The sequence below is a fragment of the Cyanistes caeruleus genome, chromosome 11, assembly GCF_971803275.1.
Source record: "Cyanistes caeruleus chromosome 11, bCyaCae1.hap1.1, whole genome shotgun sequence".
NCBI classification, from domain to species: domain Eukaryota; kingdom Metazoa; phylum Chordata; class Aves; order Passeriformes; family Paridae; genus Cyanistes; species Cyanistes caeruleus.
The window spans coordinates 2,714,645-2,730,900 of record NC_141711.1 but is presented as its reverse complement, the minus strand read 5'-3'; the positions used below and the strand labels follow the sequence as shown (position 1 = coordinate 2,730,900).

Genomic DNA, 16,256 nt, shown 5'->3' with positions numbered 1-16,256 from the left:
GGGGACTCCGCATTACTCTGCTTCGTAACGGGAGAATCCATCAGGAATACTCCAGGCTTGACGTTTCCTTCGTAATTAAGGGATATAAGTTTGTTTTCCTTGCCATGAGAGCAGTCAATGGACTTTTTAATGTGGCCATGGTGTTCTTCAGGGAAGCAGAGCTCATCTGTTTCATTTTGCTGTGCAATCCTGTTTCTGTTCCCATCCTTAAACCATGCTGGAACAAGTGAATTGCATTCAGGCACGAACAGAAAATTGAAGATGCAGATAATCTGTTCTCAGTAATATTATAAAAACAAATTCTGCCCGTGCATGAAGATGGGGGACTGCCAGCAACATTAGGGTCAGCTGTTTGACATGGAAAATCCAGATAAACATCGAGCTGACTGCATTTGCTCCATTATTTATGATTATTTTATCAGAGACCAGGAGTGAGCATTCGTGTGCCACTTACACCCTGTGCTGAAACACTGATGTTCAGTGGTTTAAAGGAAAATCCCCAGCACTCTATGATAGCTCATCTTTCACTTTCAGCTGAAATGAAATAAAATGTACTGTGCTCAGCAAGTCTGAGAACTCCACAGTACTGAGGAGCAGCTCCTCGCTATTAATCAGAAACCATTGCCGTGCACTTACCCCGGGGAAGGAGAAACAGAATGTGATAAGCAAAAGAGTCCTGGCTGCATCATTTTTAGCAAAGATAACAGTCTGCAGCAATGTTGATGTAAAACAGAAAAATGGCCCATGTGCTGTTGGACTTCTAAGTTGCAGAATTCTTTTCAGTTACTGGTAAAACAGGTAAAAAGTGTTTTAAACCTTGAAGTCCCAGATCCAGTCAGGAGCTGCCATTTGTTTTCCCAAAACTCCTTCTCAGCTCTCTTTTGGCCTCCAGTCTCCCTGTAGGATACAGGTACTCACCTGGTAACAACTATTAATCACTGTCATTTAAAATTTATTCCTCATTATAAAAAATCTTTTTTTTTTTTTCTTTTTTTCCCAATATAAAAATACCCCATTTCCTTTCATTAGTTGCCTTTTCTGGCCTTCATTGGGCAACCAGAAAAATGTGTTTTGAGTCTTTGAAATAACCTTGTCACTGTTTAGAGATGTTTGCATTCATTTTGTGCTCATTCCCTACTTTCCTAAGCTCTGTTTCAGCAGTGGCAACACCTGATTCTTGTGAAATATTCTTAGGCTAGAGTAGTGTAATTAATGAAAGCTGCAAGGGTTCAGTTCTATGATTTATGTCTGCTCCTTGCTGCTTCTCAAGCCACCCTAAATTAGGGCACTGCATCTGTCACTGAGATGCCATTGGAGTTCTGTGTCATTATTTGCTGGCTAAATTGTTCAGATATTTTTCACCTAAATATGATAGGCTGAAAAAAAAAAAAAAAAGAAAAAAAAAAATCACTCTTTTCTGTGACCTCCTTGGGGTTTTAAGCTGTGGTTTGGGGAGCGAGGCAATTGCTCAAAATTAAAACAATCTCTCTTTTTGAAGGAGGGGAGTGATTTCAGAAGTCAAAGTTTATCATTTCAAATGACCCACGTAAATGACAGATATAAAATGTGGTGCCCTCTGAAATGAAACTCCGTGATGGAGCACTCCACGTTTCTTTGGGGGTTGATTCAGTGATTCTATAACCACTCTGTTCCAGTTTAATAATAAACCCATAAAGCTCTTGTTCATTTAAGGCTTTGGAAACTTCCACTGCTGCAATTCAGCCTTTGCCATGGGTATTTCAGAATTTCACAATGCAGTCTGCCAGGAAAGTGGAGATGTTGAGGTGGCAACTCTGGATTCATTCATTTTATTTTTTTTACTTGATCTCCATCACTGCTGTTGCTTTAATTTATTTGCAGTTATCCCTCCTACTGTTGTCTGCAAATGGAAAGAAGAGGGAATTTCCTTATTTAATATGTGTGAGGATTTGTGTAACACCACTGAAAACAAATCTGTACAGGGAAAGTAACTCAGATATGAAAACACCGATAGGCAACCTAAGATCTTTATCATTTCTTGATAAAATAAGCCTTGAACCTGAGTAAAAGGGAATTTGGATTGCATTGCAAAATAAATAATAGCTTAATTTCTGTGGTTTCATCTGGGTTTCATTCCACAGAAAAAGGTATGTTGTCCTTAGAAAAAGACTATAATCTCTGTCTTCATATTTTCAGGCAGTGCATCTTAAATGACCTCCAAACTAATTAATTTTCCCCTTGAAAATGTCAATTTCCCCAAGATCATTAGCCCTCAGAAACATAACACAAAATAACATTCTTCCAGAAGTGAAAAGATTAATTTAATGTAGCAGCCCTTCTTTAACACAAAGCTCCTTTTCATCTTGTCACCAGTGTTGCTCGGGGATTACCAAACACATATTACAAGTTGAGAATTATCATTGTGTGTCCAGAAATCCAAGCATTAATGAGAAATTCATCCACATGAAGCCACACAGTTGCAGTTTTATTCTCCAGAGAGGCCAGGAAATAAAAGTTCACCAGTTTCATTATATTCCAGTGGCTGTTGGCACGTAATTCCCAAAGGATTTTGGAAAATCTTAGACAGAGGGTCCTATCCTTCAGGACCAGAGTAACCATTTGGAACAAGGCTTGTGGGTTTAGCTCTCTTTTGCCACAGGCACAGTGGAAAAGGAATAATAAAATAATTTTTCCTGTATGTAACCACTGCTGCTGTTAGCAGCAAACCCTTTTTGCTCACAACCAAGGAAATCTTAATAAAATTAGTGAAAATTTCTTGAACATTTCCTTGCCTATAAATTTTTTCCTAATAAACTTTATATGCAACAGGTTTGCTAATCTCTGTAGTCTAAAATAATCCAAATTTAACATGAATTACCACCTTCACTGAAAAGCCCTGAAAATGAAGAATAACTTCTGCTGCATATTTATACATTTTTAATAGCCAGGCAGCAGGGGAAAATTAATGGAAGTTCAACTTTGCATTTATTGCAGCAGATGTATTTAGACAGGTATGGTTATAAATTAAGATGCTCCCCACAATTAGTATTTAGCTCTCCAGACTGACAGGGGTTTTTTTTTAATATAAATATATTTTATAACAGATGTGCTAACTTTTGGAGAACACTCTGGAAAATCTTTGGGGGTGGTTTCTATTGTTTTTCCCTTTATACCATAAGCTTCTATAAAAAATGTGTGTTCTGTTCTACTCATAAATCTTGGAGCCCGGTAGGAATATTGTAAAATTGCAGTTCAGTGTTTAATGTTCATGCAAGTCCCCTGGTGTGGCTGATAAATAGTGGGGGAAGATGAGAAGTGCTGGTGATATGCCTTTATTACTAATGCTCCTTCTCCCTTATTGGAGATTAAAAACCCGACCCAACTGCTTTCAATTTTCTGCAGCTAATTCCTGCAGCTTTCAGGATGTTCCTGGCCCTCCAGAATGTGCAGCTTTGCCTTATCTGTGTATATTTGCTTTTATTTTCCAGGAGGCCACACTGATTTTTCTACTCCAGCCACCAAACCCACCCCCTTTAGCAAAACTTTCTCCTCAGTAGGGCCCTTGGTGTCTGTGTCACACACACCAGGACGAAATGGCACAGAAAGAAAACTCATAATCCCCCAGCACTGGACACCTGTTCTGAGTTTTAAAGGAAAAAAAGAGTATTTTGGGATAGGAGATGATAAAGGGAGATCTGTTGGTAAATCCCCAGTGCCAGGTTAGGCTGGGCTCATCCTCATCCCAGGATGTCCATCCCAGCCCTGAGCTGCTCCATGTGCCAGGGCAGTGGCAGCTGCAGCATCAGACAGAGCTGAGCAATGAGTGGGCAGAAAAAGGGATTTTTTTCAGCCATCTCATTTCCCTCTTTCTGCTTCTCTAAAGAGCTGATGGTTCAGAAAGAGGCTGCCACAAGCTGGGAATACATGGGGGCAGAGAGGTAAAGCTGGTTTAGGAATATGCACCACAAACCACCCGGCAGGAGCTCAAGGTTTAGGATTTTCTTCCCAGGAATTCAGGAGAAATCCTTCCTTAGGAAGCTGGTGTGTGAACACTTTGGATCATGTAGTTATCACATCATGCTCGAGCATTACGTGGAATTTAACAGATGTTGGGTTGAAGGCTCATGTTCATTCCTGTTCCTTTATGGATAATATTCCCAATTTTTCTGATGCCTTGATTTTAAAACATGTAATTAAAATGTACCTGTGGTGTCCTGTTGCTTAATTTGCAGTTTGATTAGAAACTATAGCTGGGTTTCGCATACTTCATTTAGCAAAAAATTACTGATAGATGGATTAATTTATGCTAATGAGCTGTGCCTCAGTATCAGCAGTGTTTCAGTGGGTGTGTTCTCTCTGGTCCCTGTGGTCTGCTCATTTAACTGCTTTTTGTAATACACAGAGAATTGCCTTGAAAAACTTACCCTGAACTGCTGCTTTGACTGTGCTTGGATTTATCTTAATCTGGTTTTTTTCTCTTTTTTTCCCTTCAGCTGCCAACTCAGCCTTAATCTCCAGCAGCTTCTTGCTTTGCTTATTTACTAGTTGAAGTATTAATGAGCATTGTTGCCGTCGGTGCTAATTGCCCGAGTAGTTTTCAGATCATACTTTGTGCTCAAGCCTTAGTTTAGATGGCTTTGGACAAAACAGGCAAATCAGGCAACTGAAAACAATTCAGGAATTATTTTTATTAAGTGCATCCCCCCCCCAGATTTCTCTCCTGCCATTGAGGACAGGGACACTCCCGTGTTTTAAGAGATCTCTCCACGGAGTTGTGAATTTGCTGAGCAGGCTGTTCACGTCCAGGCAGTGATTGTCAACTGCTTTCCACAAAAGCTGTTCTGAAAAATCTTATTTAATGGCCACAGTCTGAATTCAGATGGGGTTACAGGAGGCATTCTGCAACAAACAAGGTTCCATAACCAGGACTACTGAAATTCACCTTCTCCTAATCAAATATTAAACTCATCATCAACGCTTAAATGCCTGAATATCCATTTACAGGCAAATTGTTGTTTCTAAACCAGTGCTTTGTGCGGGCCTTGTGGAATTTAAAAGGACACAGAAAATCACTGTCAGGAGAGAAGCAAGCACAAATCCCCCTGTTAATTTTTTTTCTGGGAGACATATAAGAATCCATATCCAGCTAACAAGCTGTCTGTGCTTCCCTGCTGAGTTCAGTTCAATGGCAGAAGCATCAAACCCCAGATTATCCATACAAAGCAAGCCCGTTTGCAAGTTGTAATTTTTTAAGCACGCATTAGTTAAAGCAGATCCATAATCCCCCATCAATATTAACTTTCATCTTGGGAGATGAACAAACCCCTTCCTAAACATCAGGATTACTCCAGTCTGCTGTTGATTTCATCTGACAGAACGTTAAAAACCAAAGGGAGGGAATGTTTGGGGGTAGTTTTTTTACTTTGGAAACTCAGATTGCCTGATGCCAAATGTTTAGAATCACGTGTTGTATTTGTCTGTTATTTCTAACTGTGCATTTCCTAGGCTTTTTGTCCATGAATGCCATTAATCCCTGTGCCTTGGATGTGTGCATTCCCTAGGTAAAGGCAGCGGCAGGATTTCAGACGCAGTAAAGCCCACCCCAAAGTTTCAGCCCAGCGAGGCCCTTGAGCCTGGCACTGAGTACACAATCCGCCTAGTGACTAAGAACTGGGTGGATAACAATAGCATTTTTGAAGATGTAATTGAGACCAGGGGGAGAGGTGAGACCCGAAGCCCTTCGAGGTGCTGAACGTTTGTTTTTCCATGTGGCTCGATGCCGAGGCTCCATCCTGTGCAGTGCGAGTGTCCCGAGCTCATCGTTCCTTGCAGTTGAATCCCATGGCAGCACAAACACATCCCAGGTTCTTGGCTGAGCCCTTTGCTTTACAACAGCCTGGAGCAATCCCAAAACCTTTACAAACCTGTTCAACGTGAGAGGGCAGCTGTGATAAAACCCATAAGCGGCCAGCTTGGTGATTTGCGTGTACTGGGGGCACTTTTACCTCTCTCTCTCTTTCGCAAAACTGCTTTGGCATGAGAGGCTTAACAGCTCTGTGCTCAGCTTTCCTGTGTGGTGCTAATCCTGTGAGTCAACTGCTCTCTCAGAGCCACCTTGCCAAGTGTCTGTGTTGTCCCTTGTCACCCCCACGCTCCCCTCCAGTCCCAAATGTCCCACTCTGGACGCATTCCTGCCTCACCCTGAACACCATCAGTAGTGATAGACCGATTCCATTAAGATCAGAGAGGAACGTGATGTGTTTGTGTTATTGGGGGGGTGCTGCCCTTTCCCTCTGATTAATTTTCTCCCTTTTTCCCCCTCTCCCATCTCCCCAAGCCTACGCTGGCATTTACGAGGGGATTTCCACCCAGGGCTGGTTCATCGGGCTGATGTGCGCCATCGCCTTGCTCACCCTGCTGCTGCTAACGATCTGCTTTGTCAGAAGAAATAAAGGAGGCAAATATTCAGGTAAATGGATTTATTATCCTTTCCCCACGTTCATGTGTTAATAACTAACATCCTTCAGAGGTTTCTCTCTGGGGGCCGCAAGGCCGCGAGCACAAACATCCAATTAGGAATTGTGGCTTTAGATGAATATCCACGGAAGGGGTTTTAATGAATGTAAGTGGAGCTGTGCTGTGTGCTGGCCACAGAGCCTGCAAAGACCTTTCCCAGCACTCCTGGAATATTCCAGCACTTAATCCAGCAAGATCCTTGCTGGCAGGACTCCCTTCCCACTTTCCACCTGGGAACTGCTGCTGGACACGTGGACAGAATTTCCACGGGCAGCTTAACAGTGGAATATTTGGTTAAAAATTACCTCTGTCATTTCCCAAGCAGTGAGTAGGGATTTAGGAAAATTATTGGAGTAGAAATCTGGTTGCCCAAAGAGGTGGTGGATGCTCCATCTCTGAAAACATTCAGTGCCAGGCTGGACAGGGCTTGGAACAACCTGGGACAGTGGGAGGTGTCCCTGCTATGGCAGGGGTGGCACTGGATGAGCTTTAAGGTCCCTCCCAACCCAAATCCTTCCATGATTCTATAAATACCTGCTTATAATCTATTAGGGAATGGTCCCAAATGACTGGAAGCTCCCAGGCTGTGTCCAGCCAGCTCCAGGCCAGGCTGGAGGTGATTGCAGATGGTTTTCCCATTGCCCCTGGGAAAAGAAAAATCCATGGCAGAACACAACACAGAGATCTGTCCTTTATTTTATTTGCACAGTGAAAGAAAAAGAAGATTTGCATCCAGATCCCGAAGCTCAATCAATAAAAGATGAAATCTTTGGGGAATATAGGTAAATAGGACCTGCTTTCACGAGCCTTTGTGTTTCTTGGGGTTTTGTTTGTTTCCAAATGCCATCATTATTCGGGACATTTTTATGGCATGCAATTAATGCTGTTTTTCATTTTCAAAGCAAACCTCATAGGAGTGGATAAGAGTAGGAATCTAAAGGTATATCCAGTATATTTCAATCCATCCAAGCTGGGATGTAAGGAAATGTTGATGTATCGGTGGTTATTTTTCACTTTTTTTGTTTCTTTAATTAGCATTGTATGAATAATGTAAATATATATGATAATTTGGGGTACTGCTGAAAAGCCCACTGAAGTCAGTGGATTGAATTCTATGCCTTCAGTGGGGTTTTGAAACTCAGACCCAAATCATGTAATATGGGGAATGGTCATTTTGGGGAAGAAAACAAAGAATAGTTTGGAATATGGTAAAGAATATTAAAAAACCAAAAAATCTCTCTACAGAAATCCCTGTGGGAGAATTGAAATAACCACTTTGGCTGCTTTAAAATAACTAAAACTTCTAGCAATATGTAATTGTGATATGAAAGAAAATTCATATAATTATAAGAACCATGCTGGAAAACTGGTGTTGCTGCCCTTAAGGGCATAAAATTGCTGTTGAAATCCCACTTATATATACTACATTATTTGTACTGGAGTAGGGCTTTTTCTTTTTTTTTTTTCTGCATAATTTCATCTTTATTTAATTTTTAATGCTTTCTAATGGGACAAATATTTAGAAAGGTAAGAAAGCCCTGAGGTTAATAACTTTGACCCCCCCTCCTTTCCCCCCTGAAATCCAAACTTGTTTTTTGTTGGTTTTTTTCTGAGGAGAAATGCCCTGTGCAGAAAAATAGCGATTTTTTTCTGTGTTGTTTATGCAGACATTGAATCCATCCTGAAGAAATGAAGCTCAGGTTCATTTCTCTGTCCTTCCTTAGATAAAATTGCCAAAGATTTGACAGCGAGTTGGCATTAGCAGCAAGGGCTGTACTTTAGTAATTATGTCCCTAATCCAGAGGCCAAAATTTGGGTGTTTTTTTTAACCTTTTATTATTTTCCCAATCCCCCCAAATGTCCTGTTCAGGCTGTTCTTGTTCCTCTTCTGTGGTGCCATTTGGAGGAATGGCCATGAAATTCCCCTTTTTTCCCAGAATTTTGGTGGTGGGCCTGTTCTTTTTCATGGAATTTTTGCTGAACAGAGACTGCAGATGCAGATGTTGATTCTGCTTTAGTTTTTCCCAGTTCTTCCCCTTTTTCCTGGAATTTTCACTGAACAGAAACTGTAAATACAGACATTGATTCTGCTTTGGTTTTCCCCAGTTCCTCCACTTTAGCAGAGGCTAACTGCAGTGAGATAAACTTTGGTAAAATAAAATAAAATAGCAGGAAAAAAGGGGGAAAACACCTTTATTGGTCATTTAAACTCAAAGAGATTCTCCCAAAGCAGTGAGATGTCACCCACTGATGTGATATCACTTCACCCACCCACCCCAAAAAGAAAATGAAATAAATAGTCCCTGAATGTTGTCCAGTGTTTTGTAAAATGAAAAGTGTCTCTCTGTGAGGTTCCAAATACTTGACATCAGCCCTGGTGGCTGGAACCCACCAATCCTTTCCAGCATTCCCTTCTCCTTCCCCTTCTGTCCATTCTGCCTGCCCAAGGCAAAAAGGGAAAAAAACCTCAAACAGATGGGTATTGATAATACCCATTAACCAGTTAATTTGTGTGAATAATGACAAATTCCTGTGTGGGGGGAGCTCAGGTGTGTGGGCATCACCCATGTGAGGAGCACTCAGAGGTCAGCTCATCCCACATGCCCCTCACTCTTCCCTTCCCAAGCCAGGAGCAGTTTCCCTCCTTGCCAGTGAAAGGCGGATTTTTGGAAAGGCATCTCTTTATTTTGTAGTGACAGCGATGAAAAGCCGCTGAAAGGCAGCCTCCAGTCACTTAACGGGGACATTAAAGCCACTGGAAGTGCTGATAGTCTGGTAGATTATGGAGAAGGGGAGCATGGCATGTTCAATGAAGATGGTTCATTTATTGGAGCTTATTCTGGATCTAAGGAAAAAGGATCCGTGGAAAGCACTGGGAGTTCTACGGCAACTTTTCCTCTCCACGCCTAAAATGATTGGTGTTTAATTGTGATAATTATCCTGGCTAGCTCTCCACAGCTCCCGGGTGTGCTCAGGAGCAGGGGGCCAGTTGAGCCAGTCAGGAAAATCCTGGCGTCCAGGTAATACAAAAACGAGTCACTGCCACTAAAAGATGATTTTTCCATCCTAATTTCTATGTGTTTTCTTCTCAATAAATCAGAATAATTCTTTATTCTACCTGATGTGTTAGTCTGAGCAAACCAGAGTTTCTTGGTGGTACATCTGTATCCTTACCTGCTGCTCCAGGTGTTTCTTAGGCTTGGAATATGTTTCTCTGTGTAGTATTTTTGCCCTGTTCTCACAGGTGTATGTGTAAAATTCCCTCATGGCCTCGGTTATAACCTCAAGGTTATGGCACCAGCTAAAACAGCTCACTCTGCAAAGTGTGAACACACAAAGAGGAAAATTAGAATTTAAAATACCAGAGAAATATATTCTATATATGGTATAATTTACCCTAAAGAATTAAACCCCTTTATGTATGATATTCAAAAAAAAACCAACTGTTTTAGTGGTTACAGCTGACTTCAACTACCAACACTTAGAAATGCAGCTTTTACCCACAGGAGAGTGTGGGTGAAGCTGCTGCCCAGTAGCTGGCACTATTTCCTTAAATAAGCTGCAGCTCTTTCCTGTGGCAAGGCAAAACAGGGTTCCCATCCACCATCACTCGAAATATTTTTAATTTTTCCCAGCTGCAAGCTGCATTTCTAAGCAAACTCCTTGGTGTCTGTCTCATATCTGTATATTTGTGAGCTAGCCAACATTTCATGGAGACGTTGTACATATGATATTAATATTGATACAAGTCCAGAGCAGCCTGGTTTTATTTTGATCTGAGACATGTTGCTAGCATGGGTCTGTATAGCTGTGTAGGAATGAGTAGAATTGCTTCTCAATATGGATTTGGACCAGCAAAATTAGTTTTCAGAAGGAGTTGTGTGTATAGGAACCATCCAAACCTCACACCATTCAAGCATCACCTAAACTAGACCTACCTGACTCTCAAGAGTTCATTTCTTTTCAGCCTATTCACTGTTAAATAAACAAGAACAAAAAGCAAAGAGAAAATATTATGGTAGAGTTTGTTTTCCTATTTTGTTGACTGAATGCTGGTTTAAATCTGGTTCTTTGCCTCTCCAGCACTAACTCAGCCGAGCTGTACAGCACATTTTTTTGGTCTTTTTGTATTGGAATCTCCTGGATCTCTTTTTAATGGCATTTGCATTCTTGAATCTGCTTGTTTGAGTAGAGCATCAACGTGGCTTCATTTCTTCTGTCACTCCCATTAGGAAAGTTTTTAAGTAGTTCCTGCAGGAGAAATAGATCCTAAAAGCTGTTTGGCATCCTGATAGCAATTAAGCAAATGTCCCCAAATATCCTCCATGATTTCAATGGAAGAAAGAGAGGAAGCAAGAATTACTCACCTGGTTCTGAGTTGCCAGCAAGGGCCACGATTAAGCCCAGGGAAATGCAGATTATTTCCCAGTGGAAAGGCAGTGGATCCCCCACGGTTCTCCCCAGGCTGGGGCTGCTCCTCAGGGCTTGGCAGCTTCAGGAAGCCTTTGGTGCTCAAGCTTCTGCTTTCCTGTGCCTCTCTTTGGGTTTTTGATTGGAGCTTTTAAGGGCTTTTTATGTAACCTCTGTTTGGGAAAAGCAAACTCCAAAAGCCCCGTTCAGGCTATGCCTGTGAGTGGAAAATGGTGAGTGGAAATCTGCCCTCCATCAAGGATTATCCCATCCCATATCAGTGACCCACATTATTCACTTCCTATTATTTATAAAGTTCTATTTTCTATATTTCACTCAGTCCAAACACCGAAAAGTCCAAAAGCCTTTTAATTTTGGGGGGGGAAAGTAATTTTCCAAAGAAGGGAGTGTACAATTAGAGAAATGTGAAAATTGGCATCTCAGCAACAGAGACATTTCCCAGCAGCATCTTTATCTGCTGACTCGTGTCTGCTGCAGCCCAAACCAGATAAAATCTAAGAACTGATTAGCCTTGTGACAACCTGCTGCTTGCTTTGGGCTGGTTTTAAAGCATTTCCTTAGGGAATCATCTGCAGTGATCGAAGGTCTTCGAAATTTAGGGAATAAAATTGGGGTGGGCTCCCCCAGCTCCTCACTTTGGGCTGTGGGGAGGCTGTGCCTGCACACATCACATTTTCCTCTGGGTCACTGCAGATAAACCAGACCCCTCACCCCAGAGAATGCCTCTGTTTTAGAGAAGTGTTCCATTTGTCTGTGCAGTTTCAGCCATATTAATGGGTGCCAAATGATGCAGTGATGGATTTCAATCCCCCGTGCAGCTCTGGCTCTGCTGCTGCTGCTACGAGGTGTTTGTGATGTGCTGCTCAGCCAGGCTGGTGGCACTGCTTTGTCCACCCAGATTTCAATTCACAGCCTTAAATCTTCATCTTGGTGTTTCCATGATGCCTCAGGACCTAAAAATCAGACAGGGATGGAAAGATGTGCAATGGAACCTGGGTTTTTGAACACAAAATTCCTGGTTTTGAGGAATATGCCCAATGAATATTAAACAAGTGGCTCAAACTCCCAGGAAATCTCACTCACCTGAGCTGTTTTCTCTGCCCCAATCATTTATTTTCCTTTTTTTCCCTGCATTAGGGTTTTATTTCCTGCTGTAAAGGTAATACTGGAAAGTGCAGGGCATTGATGGTTTTTTTGAGATTTGCTTTCAAAAGTAATTTAACAGAGCGAGCTGAGGTTTTTGTTGAGAAGTTTTTTGTCATTGCAAGGAGCTGGGCTGTGTTTTTGTCTTGGTGTGAGGTGAGAGGAAGTGTGACCATGTAGCTCAATAAAAGTGTCACCAACTGCATTGCAGTTTATGGAACTTCTGAGTTGGAAAGGATCCACAAAGTCATCAAAGCCCACCCAAAAATCACTCCCTATTCTGAAATAGTGCATTGAGTATTAAATCTCTGTGTTGGTTTATTTGGGACTTCTTTTGATTTTTGGTTTTTCCCCTCTGGCCAGGAGAGTTTATTAAAGTTAGCTGCCAGAAATAAATTTCTTTCAAATTAAATTTAAATTTCTTCAAATTAATCAACACCTAGCAGTGAATTCCAGCCTGCCTGCTGGGAGGAGGGAGTCCAGCCGTGGGAGCAGAACAGGGAATTATTATTATTTATCCCATGCCATGGCTGTGGTTGGGTTCCATTTACTTCTGACACATTTTGCCTCAGTACAAGTGTGAAATGGCACTCTCAGATTTGATATCCAAGTCGAGCCAGGATGTGATTCCAACCCTCAGGGCATTTCCTTGGCCCCATGGATCCAGGTTTGGGGATTTAAGCAGTCTCTGGAAGATGAGAGGGGTGGGTCTTGCTGAAAAAGTTGTGCAGTTTGGACTGTGCATGAGATTAAACAAATCAAATCAGCTCTTCCTAAATAATGGGAAAAAAACTGCTCTGTCCTTTCTCCCAAGGGGGGCTGTTTGGATTCCCAGAGCAGCATAATATTGATTGGGTGTGCAAAAATTTTTCTCTAATTTTTATATATGTATACATATATATAATATGTATATATATATATATATATATATATATAAAAATGTAATTACATTATCAAGAACTTGCAGGAACAACCCCAGCTTCCCTCCCTGGCAAAATCAGGGGATCCAATCTCCAGAAACCCTCGTGGCTCTGCACTCCAGCAGGATGAAAGAGCAGCACTGAGCATCAATGCCCTGCTGGGGCTGGATCTTTAGGAGGAGCAGAATTCAAAATCAAATCAGAAAATTACTTTCCCCCTCTGGATAAAATCATGTGTCCAGGTATAAAAAATTTTAAAAACCTTCATTGTAACTCACATCTTAAATAGATCTAATTAGCAAATCATTTAATGATGGATATTTGTTCTGCTGTGTTACAAATTCCAGTGAGTAACTCTTTTCCTGGTAACTGCTTCCGTTGACTGAATGGCTACAATCCAGTGCACGAGAGGTTTTCATCAAAGTTTTCAGGCCAATATTATTTGTGACATGAAAACAAATAGTAGTGCATTTTTCTGTATTTAAAAAAAAAGAAAAAAAAAAAAAAGTGGGGTTTTTAAACAGTGGTTTCACATTTTATAAAGAAAAGTTAGAATAACGTTCACTGCTCCCTGAGCTTTTGAGAGGAAACCTCAGCATCATTTTTCACAGCCATTCTTTTGCAGATGAGAAGTGTATTTGGGTTATTTTGCTTACCTGTAAGAACAGATAGAAAGAAAGGAAATTCTTCATGGAGAATTCCCTTTGTTTGCCAATGGATCACACCCTCAGCTGCATCTCTGTCAGTGTTTATGACAAAAAAATCAAGGTACAAAGCACACTGGAGTAGCAGGACGTGTTTACATTGCAGCTCTGGATCTCTCATGTCAAATCTCAAGTGATCTGCACTGATTTGTTCTGTTTTCAGGCAGGAGCCCCTCGGGGGGTTTGAGCCAAAGCATTCTGTCTGTTCATTTTTTATTATTACGGTTCTGACTTTAAAACAAGAGACTTTGTAATTTCATGAGAAAAAGATCAAAGGAAATGTGGTGTCACCATCACAATGTTACTTTTTTTGGGAGCTAAATGTTAGTGTGCATTGATTAAAGTTTAGAGGAACGTGTTGTACTGTAGTTGCTGTTTGTACCACGCAGATGTGCACGTACCGTTTGAAAAGATATTTTCATTTTACATGAAATACAACTTTGCTAATAAAAGTTTGACTTGATGTAATCTTCAAAAGCCTTGGCTGCAATCAGCAAGTTTCTTTTGTTTGGTTTGGGGGTTTTGTTTGATTCTTTTTTTCACTTGACACTGTTTATTTGCTGGGAATCTGATTTAATTGTGACTCTCAGCCCTCTCTAGGCTGTGACTTGTGGGGTTTTTTTTGGTTTCACACCAAGGTTGAGCTGCCCTTGGCTTTCACTGAGATTTTTGGACACCATGGATCATCAGCTCTCTGGATATGACACCAAAGCAGGATGAAGCTGACCTGCAAAGAGCCTGAATTCAAATTCCTCATTGATTCTGTGTGATCCTCTCCTGGACCAAACTGTGACCCTGTAAATTGTTAACAACTCTCACAGGCTTTTGTTACCAGCACAAAACCTCCCAACACACAGAGTTTCTACTCCTCTTCCTTAAAGATCGCCAGAATATTGGTCATTTTATTAATATCCAGGTAATTTTATAAACATCCAGATAATTTTATAAACATCCAGGTAATTTTATAAATATCCATGTGCACACAAACCCAGTAAGACCATTTTTTGGTGGTTTTTTTAAGGGGAAAACTACACTTGTGCTTAAAGTCTGCAAAAAAAAGATGCAAAAAAAAAATCTATATGGATTCATTTTATAGGAATTTAGCAAATGGGCTTTGTCTGCCAAGGAAAATATCTCATTTCTTTCGTTACTCCCTCTCTCCATCACCAATGCTCTGTCCCAGGATTAATTCTACTCTGTCCCTGGGGAAGGCTCTGCAGTGAACACCAATTCACCCTCCTGATTCCTGGAACAGCCAACCTGAGGACTCGTTAAAAGACAGCAGACAAATCCACAGCAGCTGTTATTGCTGAAAAATCCATTTTTTTAATGTGTTTAACAGGGATCTGAAAGAGCTGCTTGATACTCAAGTGTGTTGAGCACCACCCTTGATGCTGGTGTGGTTTCTGTGCTGTTCTGAGTGTATTTCACTGCATTTCAGTGAAAGGAATTCTTTTTTTTGCCACGTGTTTTTAGCTGCTTGACTTCAGCAGGAAAGCTTCGGGATTTTTTTTTAATGCATTCTTCACCTGCAAGAAGTGAATACCCTCAGAGGGAATGTGCTACCATCCTGTGCTAACAGGAATTCACCTTTCAGGGAGCCCTCAAGGGCATCCCAATAAGGTTTTTATTATCATTCATATCCTGGAATAATGAGATTTACACTTTTCTCAATAGCATAATGGAGGGGAGAAAGTCCTACAATCATGTGCTTCACTGGAGTGAGAATAAAGGTGCTGCTGCCACCAGCAGGTGTGTGGGAGCTGATCTCACACAAGTTTAAGGATAAAATATGGGATTTATTTTCCTCTATGAGGTAATTTATATGAAACATGCATTAAAATATTCCTGGACTGTTGAAAATCAGAGTGAATAACAACTTCCAGTGGTGCAGGAGCTCTGGTTAATTATGTATAATTTTGAAAATATTTGATCTTTTGATTTGGGGACAGGGTTATCATAATTAGACCTGTTTTGGGGGCAGAGCATTCCTTCTAATGCTCAAACATTTCCCTCTGTTCTTCAGTCTCACAAGGAAATGTCATCACTTTTCCACTTCAGCATCTGTTAATCAGCTGGGGATGCAGAGGAGTCCCTCAGTCACCCCCAGGGAAACACCAGCAGCCTCACTCTGCTGAAATGTCTGAGCTCTGCAGATTTCTCAGCCTCATTTAACAAGACTTGGGTGTTGTTTTTATTCCTCCCAGCCCGGGGTTTGCATCATGTTCTTCTCCATTTGTTTGGAACATTGGGGCAGGAATATCTCAAACCAGAAAATAGGCAGCAGTACCCCAGGTTTGGGTGGGTTTGGTTTTTATTTTTGCTTTTACCACCTGATTTTGTTTGGGAGTCCCAAAACTTGTTTGCAGTAGTTTTATTGACTTAAAACTCTAAAAATGGGTGTGTTTTGTGGCTGTGCTTCACCTGGGATGGGGATGAGGAGGGCTGTGAGGAGGAGTGGGAGGGTGGGAAACAAGGGGCAGCTGTGGCTGGCACAGGACCAGAACTGGGTCATTCCCAATTGCTCCTCCTGCAGAAAATGGGGTACAGGAGGTGCCTCTTT

The 16,256-nt window shown here is 41.3% G+C and overlaps 1 protein-coding gene across 27 annotated transcripts in view; it reads left to right on the top strand.

Annotated features, from left to right (window-relative positions):
• The window catches only part of CHL1 (cell adhesion molecule L1 like), a 122,688-nt gene extending 112,182 nt beyond the window's left edge, over nucleotides 1–10,506 (top strand). For 12 of the 27 annotated variants that reach the window (XM_086845214.1, XM_086845213.1, XM_086845218.1 and 9 more), the window contains 3 exons: nucleotides 6,317–6,448; nucleotides 7,205–7,277; nucleotides 9,189–10,506. In XM_086845214.1, coding sequence (XP_086701340.1) covers nucleotides 6,317–6,448; nucleotides 7,205–7,277; nucleotides 9,189–9,405 — 422 coding nt within the window. In that variant the 3' untranslated portion in view covers nucleotides 9,406–10,506. Of the gene's footprint in view, nucleotides 1–5,540; nucleotides 5,703–6,316; nucleotides 6,449–7,204; nucleotides 8,023–9,188 lie in introns of all 27 variants that reach the window. The other 15 variants (XM_086845201.1, XM_086845206.1, XM_086845205.1 and 12 more) reach the window with 3 other exon arrangements.
• The last annotated feature ends 5,750 nt before the right edge of the window (nucleotides 10,507–16,256 follow it).